At 50.3% G+C, this 12,046-nt stretch overlaps 1 protein-coding gene across 3 annotated transcripts; it reads right to left on the bottom strand.

Annotated features, from left to right (window-relative positions):
- Window positions 1-4,682: 4,682 nt before the first annotated feature.
- Window positions 4,683-11,585, bottom strand: wnt4 (wingless-type MMTV integration site family, member 4). 3 transcript variants are annotated; one of them, XM_028968413.1, is made up of 5 exons: window positions 11,275-11,585; window positions 6,450-6,685; window positions 6,232-6,363; window positions 6,011-6,153; window positions 4,683-5,929 (listed from the first exon to the last, which is right to left on the bottom strand). In XM_028968413.1, the coding sequence occupies exons 1-5, from the start codon at window positions 11,346-11,348 to the stop codon at window positions 5,459-5,461; spliced, it is 1,056 nt and encodes a 351-aa protein (XP_028824246.1). In that variant the 5' UTR covers window positions 11,349-11,585; the 3' UTR covers window positions 4,683-5,458. The 3 variants fall into 3 exon arrangements, with proteins under 3 accessions (XP_028824246.1, XP_028824245.1, XP_028824247.1); XM_028968412.1 differs by having other exon boundaries at window positions 6,011-6,363; XM_028968414.1 differs by lacking the exon at window positions 11,275-11,585 and adding an exon at window positions 8,051-8,093 and having other exon boundaries at window positions 6,011-6,363.
- Window positions 11,586-12,046: the final 461 nt, after the last annotated feature.

Below are 12,046 nucleotides of genomic sequence, written 5' to 3'. Positions count from 1 at the left end.
TACCAGCGTTATCCATTTTTATTTTGTACTGTATCTCTTTTTATGTTGGAAAGTTCATGAAACGTTCTTGCCAGTTTAGTGGCCGGGTCCCAGCAGAACTCCAATTCACCAGTGCTGGTATTTCCCTGCTGAGTTGGAGTCCGCTGATCCCGGCCCACGTCCTGTATGTTTACTTTTTATTTTGTGTGTGTGTGTGTGTGTGTGTGTGTGTGTGAGTGTGTAAATGCTCTGTATGATGTCTGTCCCTTGTATATGCATTCCTTTCAAAAATATTAAACACATACATGAATTGCTTTTTTTTTTTTTTTTTTGGTCACACATTCTGTTCAGCTCTTTATAGAAATCTTACGAGCGGTTTTAGAGCTCAATTATCAGAAATGGACTCCTGTTGCGGGGCGGAGAACAAGGAGCCTGTTGATCGTTTCTCAGTGATATGGACTTATTAAAGACTTTGGAATAAAGGGTCGGTGGGACCTTTTAACTTCACTGCGGGCAAGACTGCAGTATCTACAGTTAACATTTACATTTAAGGCATTTGGCAGATGCCCTGATCCAGAGCAACCTCACAACGCGCTTCCATGTTACTGTCAAAGAAGTGATCGTAAAACTGAGCTGAGTGGAATTCGTTTGAATCGTAATATATTTCATTTGAATCATAAATGCACACATTTGGATCGTGTTCATGATGTAGAAGCGGTGGGGGGTCTGCGGGGTCTGCAGTCCTCAGGAGGGAGGTGAACCAGGGTTTTAAATATCAGACTGCTGGATGCTGCAGAGATTAATGTTTGATCATGGAATGAAATCGGAATGCTTTAAATCTTACATGTGAGGAACTTTTACAACCAGAGCTTACACAGTAACAGACAGGCCATGTTCAGCAATTAATGGATGAGGAGATGACACGCATACAGTAAAAATGTCCTCTGTATTTAACCATCACCCTTGGTGAGCAGTGGGCACCATGACAAATGTCCAGGGAGCATCGTGTGGGGACGGGACCTTCATCAAGGGGACCTTGGTGGCACCCTGGCGGATCGGGATTCAAACCGGCAACCTTCTGATTGCAGGGCCACTTCCTTAACCGCCAGGCCACCACTGCCCAAATGAGGCCAAACCCAAACATGGAGTTATTCTGCTATATTATCTCCTCCTCACTTCAGCCACATCTGCAGGATCATTTCCAGTCCTGCAGATGGCGCTGCAGCCCCACTACTGGTGCACGTTGGGTCGGACATGTTTTGTGACATTTGAAGCTTGTGAGGTGTCCACGCTGAGGCCCTTTTTGCAGTGATGTGGCAGGATATCTGTCACTTGGTGGGCAACAGTGCCACTACAGCAAAAAGCTGACCTCTAGCCCCCCAAAACCCCAATATTCAGTCCATGTTTGGTACAACAGTTATAGCATTTACCAGACTTACAGTCTGTAGAGACAGGGACACGATGGTAGTAAGTGGGGTTCGAACCTGGCGGGCGTCTAACACGCTAGTCCACTATCAGCCCAGCACCCTCAAAAAACCCATTTTCATGTAGCAGGTTTCATCAGCCGGTGAGTCCCTGCCTGTCCTTGTCCCTCCAGCTATCTCAGGTGGTTGGCTTCGTGCTCCAGAGCTGCCTTGGAGTTGATTGAGTTTACAGAATGTACAGGCACATCAGAGGGTAACAAATACATCTGTGTGTGGATCATCTCAGTCTTCTGAGATGTCTTCTCCTCTGCTGGTCCCTGGACAGTCCATATTTGATAACTGATAACATCTCAGAAACATACATGCTTCCCAGAAGAGATGTCCAGATGTGGTCTCCTCATGGAGGGAGCTTCTCTCCTCACAAACCAGGAATGATGCTCATATCATTAAAGGTACACATGCATCATGCCAAGCCACACTCATGTCCTGAAGGAGGGGAAGATATCTCAACTTTCAGGAGCTCTGCACCCTGCTCATTTACATTTCTGGCATTTACCAGACGCCGTTATCCAGAGCATCTTACAATCAGTAGTTACAGGGACAGTCCCCCCCTGGAGACACTCAGGGTTAAGTGTCCTGCTCAGGAACATGATGGTAGTAAGTGGGGTTTGAACCTGGGTCTTCTGGTTTATAGGCGAGTATGTTAACCGCTAGACTACTACCACCTCTGCCTTTCCTGGGAATTTTTTTAGGTGGTTCCTTCATGGACCTGGTGGGCTTTTCTCCACCTGCCTGTCTTCTCATCATCCGCTTACCAACCTGCTCACGTACATCTGGCAGGTCCTGGTGCTCGACTCAGACCGGGTGGTGCAGTGATTCTGGACCGGCCCTCTCCTGAGTATTGCACAACTCTGAGCACGGGAGGGGACGGACGGATGGACGGATGGACGGGGGGGTGGGGGTGGGGTAAGTATTGCAACTGTCATCACAAACAAGAAACATCTGTCTCATTTGTGCAACTTGTTTTCTTTTAATATGAGAAGTATGTTGGTGGAGATCTGTGAGTTTGAGGCTGGCTTGGGACGGGAGTGGCCGCGGATGATTCCGTGGTTTGGGGCATTATCCCTCTGGACGGGTGGTGCAGGTTAACCCTCGCTTCACACGCTCCCACCGTGGGCCGCATTTAATCAAAAAGCCTGCAGCGGCGGCCAGGCAGACACAAGCGCAATTCGGAGGTCTGCACGTTACATGATGAATCTCCTGATCCGGTTCGGTTCCTATCGCTGCGTTACCGTGCAACAAGCCACCAGACCTAATCAATTAAATGTAGGTCTCTGAGGTTGATCATTCCATCACATCCCATGGAAGGCCTTTCTGAATATGAAGCTACTGCCTGGTATGTCCATCAAAGCCCTACTCCTCATGACGGTATAACATTTCTCCCCCAGGGGCAGCTGTGGACTCTTGTGAGATTTGGGGAGAGGTTTTCTGTTATCGGGGTGGCTGAATGCTGTTCCTCCTCCTGCGACACGCAACAAAAAAATCTCCACTTCCACACAGACAGGAAGTGGCGGTATTACCCGGATTCCCCGGCCCCTCGGTGATGCCCTGCTTTCATTTCGCTGCAATAACCGCCCAGCCCTCCTGCACTGGGGGCAGGTCCCAGAAGGACATGTGCTGCTGGTTTAACTAGAGTCAGTGGGACGTCTGCAGACGTGGACGAACCCTCCGTCGGTCAACATGAGAGCACCCAGAGACAGTGTGTGTGTGTGTGTGTCCAGGTGACACAGTCATGCATCACAGTCAATGGGTGCGGGGTCACTACTGGTACCAAAGGTGCAGAAGGTCACAGCTGGGAGCAGATCCTTCTCCTATAGAGCTCCGCAGTTGTGGAACAGCTTGCCTGTCAGTGTCCGGGACTCAGACACAGTCTCAGTGTTTAAATCCAATCTCAAAACCAATCTGTTTTCTCTGGCTTTTTGCTAAAGTCCTAGACCCTCATTTCACTTGATTTTGACGCAGTGTCAATTATAAAGTCCAGTTTATCACAGAGTCCCCCTGTTAGACACAGACAAAGTTAAATTCACCCTAGTTAGGCTGTCCTAGTTAGGGTACTGGACCACTGTAGCACCAATATACCATTATAACCACAGATTTCAGTATCGGTCGTACAGTGCAACCGTCTGCCGCTGCTTCTGTTTGTTTTTCTCCGAGACACGGAACCAAGCGTCCAGACTACTGGCAGACCCCAGTGAAGAGACCAGCAGATACATCCTGGTTCCTGACAACTGCTTAACAAGGACATACCATGAAACAAACCAGAGGGTCACCACAGCCACCACCACCGTTACAACTACAGCTTCAGGGATCTTCAAATGGACCAGTAACATCATTACGGACACGTAATCTAGACCATGACACTGACTACATCCTGGACTTCTCCAACCCTACAACTGTAGGACTTATTATTATATCATCCCCAACCCTGCACTGACACCATTTGCAGGCTCACTCTACCCTGGAAGGGGGTCCCTCTCTGTATCACTCCTTCCCAATGTTTCTTCCTCTCTTTTTTTTCTCTCTCCTAGAGGTTTTTTGTGTGGAGTTTTTCCTTGTGTGCAGAAGGGTCAAGTGTGGGGGGTGTCAACTGTAGGGTCTGTCAAAGCCCATTGAGTCGTACTGTATGTGATTTTGGGCTATATAAGAAATAAATGTTGTTGTTGTTGTCATGCTGTGTTTTTTCTTGTGGACCGTTCGGTGGGACGCTGAGATCTGGGACATTGTTAAAGTGTATTAGTTGTCCTGTCTTGTCACTGTCACCTCCAGGTGGAATAGTGTCACACTGAGTGAATTTGTTGCTGCTGCTGCTGCTGACAGTTTTGTAATTCTGTACAAACGCAATAATGCGTGAAAATAGTAAAGCAAACGCACACACGTTGTCCCCAACGTCAAGGTTAAATAACGAGACCTCCGGGTGGCACCATGGCATCCATTCTAACATTTATTGTTCTTGGCCTGGTCCTGCTCCCCGTTGGGCTCAGTCTAGACACGTGTGTGTGTGTGTGTGTGTGTGTGTGTGTGTCCACATTTGTCCACTGTGCCTGCACCCCAATTTCTCCAGTTCTAGTTCTATACAGGAGTCAACGTCATGCGACGGAGACACAGTTTGGTTGTAGATGAAAAGAACATCTGTTCATCACGTCAGGAGGAGGAGTTTCATGACTTTCTAACACATTTGACATGCAGACGACAGGTCAGAAGATGAATTGGGACAATCACTGTTCCTTGACACGTCATATATTTTTGATTTGACATACATTCATATGCATTATAGTCTTCAGTGTGTTAAACCTCGACAGATCTACGTTTCTTTACCGAGCGAAATATATCAACGTAACTATAGGAAAGTCTGGAATTATGGTCGCCGTACATATTCGCCATAAGTAATTCTGTACTGGGAATGCTTGGGATTTAGTTGTGTGTCAAGGTCCCAAGCTGTGGGGAATGGTGGAGCAGCTCCGTTCTCGGGCGGCGGCCCGTGGGTGGCGCTACGTTCTCACACTCTCGTTCCATGGTGCCCCGCTCAGGGACGTCAGGACTTGGCTCTGTGACGATCGCACACCGGTCAAGCAGCATGTCGTTTCTGAAGAGAGAAACGTGAATGTACACCTGGACTTTCTTCTCCCGCGTCCCTCAAGTCTGTTTGGGCAGCCCCTCGATTCCCCAGTGGGTGCCTGAAGCAGCATAGTTGGTGGAGGGCAGGTGGACGTGGTCCTGGCCGCCTGCCCTACCGTTGGTTGTGGGCCTGAAGCCTCCACCGTTCGTCAGTGTCCATGCAGCCCTCCTGCCTCCACACTTCACTCTCTGTTGGTTTTTTTAATAAAAGCAAATATGAAAATGAGAGGAAGCACAATTTCCAGATTGTGTCAGGAGAGGAAGATCTGGTGGTTGGGGCTGCAAATGGCTCCTTCTTCTGTTCCAGCCATCTTCTCTTATGTTGAATGGGCTTTCGGCTGGGCCAGTGGGGCGAGCGCTGGGACGTCGCTCCGGACGGGTCACCGGCAGGTGTGCATCTCCACCGTCTTGCGGCACTGTTTGCACTTGACGTAGCAGCACCAGTGGAACTTGCAGCTGCAGCGGTCCACCACCTCCACCTCCTCGGTGTGGAAGCCCCGCCCACAGCACATCAGCTCGCAGCCGTCGATCGCCTTGGACGTCTTGTTGCACTGACGCCCGGCCGTTCCCAGCATGCCCGGCGTGCGCGGGTCGTGATCGCAGAAGTCGGGACTGGGGTCCAGGTAGACCAGATCTTCGTCCGTGTGGGGCTTGAACTGCGAGTTGCGGGGCACCAGGACCTTGGTGGTTCCCACCTTCCGCTGCTCCACCTCCGTGGCGCCGTCGAACTTCTCCTTGATGATGTTGCCGACTTTGCGGAAGGGCGGCATGGCCTTCCAGCACGTCTTGAGTTCGCAGGATCCCGACACTCCGTGACACTTACACTCCACACGCATGTTGCTCAGGATGGCCTGCAGGACCAGGGGGACAACCAGAAGAGGGGTTAGACACACGGTTGACAGTTCAGCAACGTTCTTCAGCGGTTCCTGTACCTTCCTCCCCGCCTCGTTGTTGTGAAGGTTCATCAGGGCTCGGTTGGACGACTGGCCTTTACTCCGCTCCCTCACATCCACGAAGGACTGGGAGAAGGCCACGCCGTAGGCGATGTTGTCAGAGCAGCCTGACCACTGGAACCCTGCGGGGGACACACAGGGACGCTTATATAGCCGGAGGCTGCTGGCTCTGCCGCCGGTGTTCTGCTCGGAGGCCGTACCCTCGGGGCTGAATCCGTGGACGTTGCGGTCACAGCCGCACTTCTCCAGCTCCCCGCTGCTGCAGGCCCTCGTCACCGCGAACGCCACGCTGGCGGCGGATATGGCGTACACGAAGGCGGCCTCGCGGGTGCCTGTCACGACATGCATCGGGTCAACGGAGCGGCTTGAAACGAACCCGCGGGTGGACGGCAGGCCGGGCCAGATGCTGTCAGCTCACCCTGAGTGACGACCTTGCCGAAGACCGGCACGGTCTCCAGGGTGGAGCAGTTCCACCGGCGGCTGCGGAACTGGAACTGGCACTCGTCGATGGCGAGCTGAGCGCCGCGCCGCACGGCGTCCATCACCTCCAGGTTGCGCTTGCAGATCTGCACCTGCCGCTGGATCAGGCCGCGCAGCTTCTCGCAGGTTTCCTCCTCCGAAATGCTGCCCAGCGACGACAGCTTGGCCAGATACCTGCAGCAGAGAGAGAGAGAGAGAGAGAGAGATGGATAGATAGATAGATAGATAGATAGATAGATAGATAGATAGATAGATAGATAGATAGATAGATAGATAGATTGTTATACTGTATATTTAAACTATGTAAATTTTATATAAAATTACACCTATAATATTTACAGTTGAAAGTAAGCATTGAGATAAAATGCAGGTAAGATGGTAATTGAGCAAAAAGGTAAAGAGGTGTGCTATTGCAAAACAGTTATTGCACTTCAAAGAAACACAGAACGGGTTAAAATGAGGTGCATTAGTAGTGGGTATGTGTGCATGTAGGGGTGGTAGTAGCCTAGTGGGTAACACACTCGTCAATGAACCAGAAGACCCAGGTTCAAACCCCACTGACTACCATCGTGTCCCTGAGCAAGACACTTAACCCTGAGTGTCTCCAGGAGGGGGACTGTCCCTGTCACTACTGGTTGTAAGTCGCTCTGGATAAGGGCGCCTGGTAAATCCTGTAAATGTAAATGCTGTAAATGTAAATGTACAAGTTCAGGGCAGCAGTGTGTGTGTGTGTGTGTGAGTGTGCGCCAGTGCAGACGTCTTATGAGTCCTAATGTGTGTGCTGGATATTTGACAGTTACATCACACTGTTACACCCCCCCCCATCTCTCTCTCTCACTCACACACAGACACAACTGACAGCCTGATAACTTGAATATGAAGTTTGGAGGAAGACAGGTTTGGTTTGTAAGGTTATTGTTGCCTCATTATACCCATGAAACACAAACACACCATCATCAGACTTCTTCTACTCTGGACCAACCGTCTCTATTTCCTACCTGTCCTCCGCATCTTCCTCTTCCAACACCATCATCAGACTTCTTCTACTCTGGACCAACCGTCTCTCTTTCCTACCTGTCCTCCGCATCTTCCTCTTCCAACACCATCATCAGACTTCTTCTACTCTGGACCAACCGTCTCTCTTTCCTACCTGTCCTCCGCATCTTCCTCTTCCAACACCATCATCAGACTTCTTCTACTCTGGACCAACCGTCTCTATTTCCTACCTGTCCTCCGCATCTTCCTCTTCCAACACCATCATCAGACTTCTTCTACTCTGGACCAACCGTCTCTCTTTCCTACCTGTCCTCCGCATCTTCCTCTTCCAACACCATCATCAGACTTCTTCTACTCTGGACCAACCGTCTCTATTTCCTACCTGTCCTCCGCATCTTCCTCTTCCAACACCATCATCAGACTTCTTCTACTCTGGACCATATGTCTCCAGACATAAAGCATGAAAATAGCCTGAACAGTCATCACTCCACAGCCTCTCTTGACTGATTAAGATAGCAGCGGCCTGGAAGTTGAAAGCTTCACCTCGTCTTCCACTCGGTGGCACTGAGCAGAGATATCACCAGCTTCACCTTCGGGGCAATCGGGTTGACCCCTGTTCGTCCATCTCTGTCCTACACCTTATAAAAATAGGGCACCTCTCACACGCTCCACAACCCACTTCACATCACTGGTCTTCTCCAGCAGGTGTCCACGCCAGGTCGCTGGGGAGAGAACCTGAGAGGAAAAGTTCTCAATAAACCCGTTTAATGTCAACACTGCGCTGCAATCAAATGCTGATAGTTCCTTCTCGGTAAGAACCATCTTGCCTTGCTGAGGTCAGCGGTGCTGATAGCCTCGTCTTCACTCGCTTATCTCCACAGGATGACATCAGTGAGAGCGCCGAGGTCTTCGCGAGTGCAAGAGACCACGGACAGAAAAAAACAATGATGAGGATGGTGAGAAGGTCCGGTGGCCGAGAGATGGAACGGCCAGTCCATCCTGCACCACCAAATTTAACACCAGCAGAACGAAGTGTCACGTTCTTAATCCAAATCAAAACCAAATCTCAATCCAAACAGTGCAGACGGGGACTCTGGGAAAAAGCCATCAAGAGCTCCACAAGGACACGGGGGACCTTGTTTTTGTGTCCTTCTACGCTTTATCTCCTGCTTTCTCACCAGCCCGTTCCCACACAGAACACAGTTCACACAGCAGAAAGGAGACGCGTGATCACCACAACTCTATATAGATCAAAAACAAGAAGGACAACGTCCACACACGGTGAGTTATGGCTTCTTCACCGTGAAGTCCAGGGATGAGTTCACCCATATCGCATTACTTTTATATTAGATCAATATCAGTTTCTGGTCTATAAACAGCTCCGCCCCATCTCGGTTTACTCCAGACACGAAGCCCTCATCTGATCCTCCGATGAGGAGGAACCTGAACGGTCCTCCCAGTCCTGCTTCAGGCATGCAGCTGTTCTTCTGGCCACAGAGATGCTGCGGCTTCCATCCGCCAAGGGCGGCGTGACCGTGGGCCAGCTGTCCATCACGTCACGACATACGCTGAGCGCTGAGGATAGCTGGCATCACTGAGACGTCCTTCAACTCCAAAAACGACCAAATTAGAACGAGAATTTTCCAGACGCGGCTCTTCTTCAGCCTGACGTCACCCGTTCGGCGCGTTTCTGGGGACACGCTGTAGGGGGCGACGTGGTCTCACGTCACACCACCTTTTTATTCGAATGAGCTTCATATCAGATAAAGAAGTCATGACTGATGACCCAGGCTGAAGGGCGGCCGCAGAAGAGAAATGAGGGGCGGGGCCCAGTCTGTGAATGATTGGTCAGAATCAGGCGAGTGTGAAACCTGACATCAAAACCGGCGTTCAGGTCTGTGAATCGCGGCCATTAACTCAACGACTTCTGATGAGCGCAGGAGGTGATCGTGCCGCACCACTGACTAAAGCAGCTGCTTCACACAACCTGTGTGTGTGTGTGTGTGTGTGTGTTATATCTGAATTAGTTGTGAGTTGAAATCAGCTGCCCTGGTCATCTCGGATCTGAGTGGAGGAGAATACATCATGTACCACCTTCTACCAGGAGATGATGGTCTCCACTCAGCTCCATCACTTATTAAACTAAAACCCATCTCTTCATGGACCAGAGTTCTTACAGAGACATTTCCAGAGTAATTACAGCACTGCTCTCCATTTACTGGAGTGATTTATGGTGGAGTTCAGTCTTTAAAAAGTTTTATTGCATCATGTTTTAATCTTCGTTCCTCAACCTGGACACCCCATTCACACAACCCAGTAGTGACCAGTTACACACACAACCCAGCAGTGACCAATTACACACACACAACCCAGCAGTGACCAGTTACACACACTCACACAAACATAGCCCATCAGTGACCAGTTACACACACACAACCCAGCAGTGACCAATTACACGCACACACAATCCAACAGTGACCAGTTACACACACACACAAACAGAGCCCATCAGTGACCAGTTCTACACACACACAACCCAGCACTGACCAGTTACACACACACAGACACACAACCCAGCAGTGACCAGTTACACACACAAACACACACACAACCCAGCACTGACCAGTTACACACACACAGACACACAACCCAGCAGTAACCAGTTACACACACACACAACCCAGCAGTGACCAGTTGCACACACACACACACACACACACACACACACACACAGAGTCCAGCAGTGACCAGTTACACACACACAAACACACACACACAACCCAGCAGTGACAGGTTTTAAACACACACACACACACACACACACACACACACACACAGAACCCAGCAGTGACCAGTTACACACACACACACACACACACACACACAGAGCCCAGCAGATACCAGTTACACACAAACACACACACACTCTCACACATAACCCAGCAGTGACCAGTTACACACACACAGACACACACTAAAACACAACCCAGCAGTGCCCAGTTACACACACACAGACACACACTGAAACACAACCCAGCAGTGACCAGTTACACACACACACACACACACAAACCAGCAGTGACCAATTACACACACACACAACCCAGCAGTGACCAGTTACACACACACACACACACACACACAGACACACACTCAAACACAACCCAGCAGTGACCAGTTACACACACAGTTGTGCAGCGTTGCACATATACATGAAGCAGGTAGAGGTCAGTTGACCTACATGAAGTGAGCATTAAAAGGGGCTTCTTCATCATCATCATCATCATCATCATCATCCTTCAGGTGAGCCTGCGTGTATTTGCCACCCTGTATTGGACCTGTCGGTGCAGCTCCTGTTCGGATTACTGCTGTCACACTCATAATCATATTTCTGCTCACACGGCGAGTCGGCGCACGTCGCGCATGCAGCTCCGCCGCCCATTAAAAGATCAGAAATCAGATGAATATTGACGGTCCGGACAGTGAAGGCACCTGAGCGACAGAGCTGGGGGGGTTTGTGGAAATGAGAGTTGATGACTGGAAGCAGAAAATGTTAAAGTTTAACCCCCCCGGAGAGCTGAAGCGGGTAATAAAGACAACAAACCTACAATAATCATAATCAAGTCCGGTCTGATTATGGAAGTAAACGTTATAACAATAATAACATAACACGTGTTGATTTCTTATTCGTATTATTGATGATGATGATGATGATGATGGTGGATGTGCGTTCATCATTTGGATGAAAATGAAGGTGTGGAACTCACAGCCAGTTGCTGGCGCTTGCGGAGCAGAGAGCGACGATGAGCATCAGGACGGACCGCAAATGTCCGGATGTCATCCTGATGTCCCCGCAGCTCCAGCTCGGACCCTCGGCTGGACTCTTCAACTTTCTCTGCGCAGGTCGGCTGGTCCCGAAGCCAGAAATGAATCCATCAGAAGCGCTGGAGCCGCTCCGGGCCGCTGCGCTGCTGGGCTGGTGGAGGTGGAGGTGGAGGTGGGCTGGAGGTGTCTTCTGACCCGCAGTCTGGACTCCGGACCTGTGGACCCTCCGGGTCTCCGAGATGCGCGTCCGAGCGCTGCGCGCAGCTGAGTGGAGCAGAAACCCGGAGCCGCGACAAGATCCTGCCCGGTCCTGAGGGGCGGTGCGAGACTGGGGGAGGCGTGGTGTGTGGTGTGTGTGGTGGTGTGTGTGTTTTGGTAGTGTGTGGGTGTGTGTGGTGTGTGTGTGTGTGTTGTGTTGGGTGTGTGTGTTTGTGTGTGTGTGTGTGTGTGTGTGTGTTGTGTGTATGTGTGTGTGTTTGTGTGTGTTGTGTGTGTGTGTTTGTGTGTGGTGTTTGTGTGTGTGTGTTTGTGTGTGGTGTGTTGTATGTTGTGTGTGTGTGGTGGTGTGTGTGTGTGTGTGTGGTGTTTGTGTGTGTGTTTGTGGTGTTTGTTTTGTGTGTGTGTGTTGTTTTGTGTGTGTGTGTGTGTGTGTTTTGGTGTTTGTGTTGTGTGTGTGTGTGTGGTGGTGTGTGTTGTGTGTTGTGTTGTGTGTGT

This window comes from Denticeps clupeoides, unplaced genomic scaffold, assembly GCF_900700375.1.
Source record: "Denticeps clupeoides unplaced genomic scaffold, fDenClu1.1, whole genome shotgun sequence".
In the NCBI taxonomy this organism is placed as follows: Eukaryota; Metazoa; Chordata; class Actinopteri; order Clupeiformes; family Denticipitidae; genus Denticeps; species Denticeps clupeoides.
Note: the sequence above shows the minus strand (reverse complement) of the source record. Positions and strands in the feature narration are given on the sequence as shown.

Excerpts from the sequence above, each read along its gene's own strand:
- wnt4 (XM_028968412.1), bottom strand. The coding sequence starts at position 11,348 with ATGACATCCGGACATTTGCGGTCCGTCCTGATGCTCATCGTCGCTCTC. Across the intron at positions 6,686-11,274 it reads GCAAGCGCCAGCAACTGGCT|GTATCTGGCCAAGCTGTCGT; the intron begins GTGAGTTCCACA and ends TCTCTGCTGCAG. Across the intron at positions 5,930-6,010 it reads ACAACGAGGCGGGGAGGAAG|GCCATCCTGAGCAACATGCG; the intron begins GTACAGGAACCG and ends CTGGTCCTGCAG.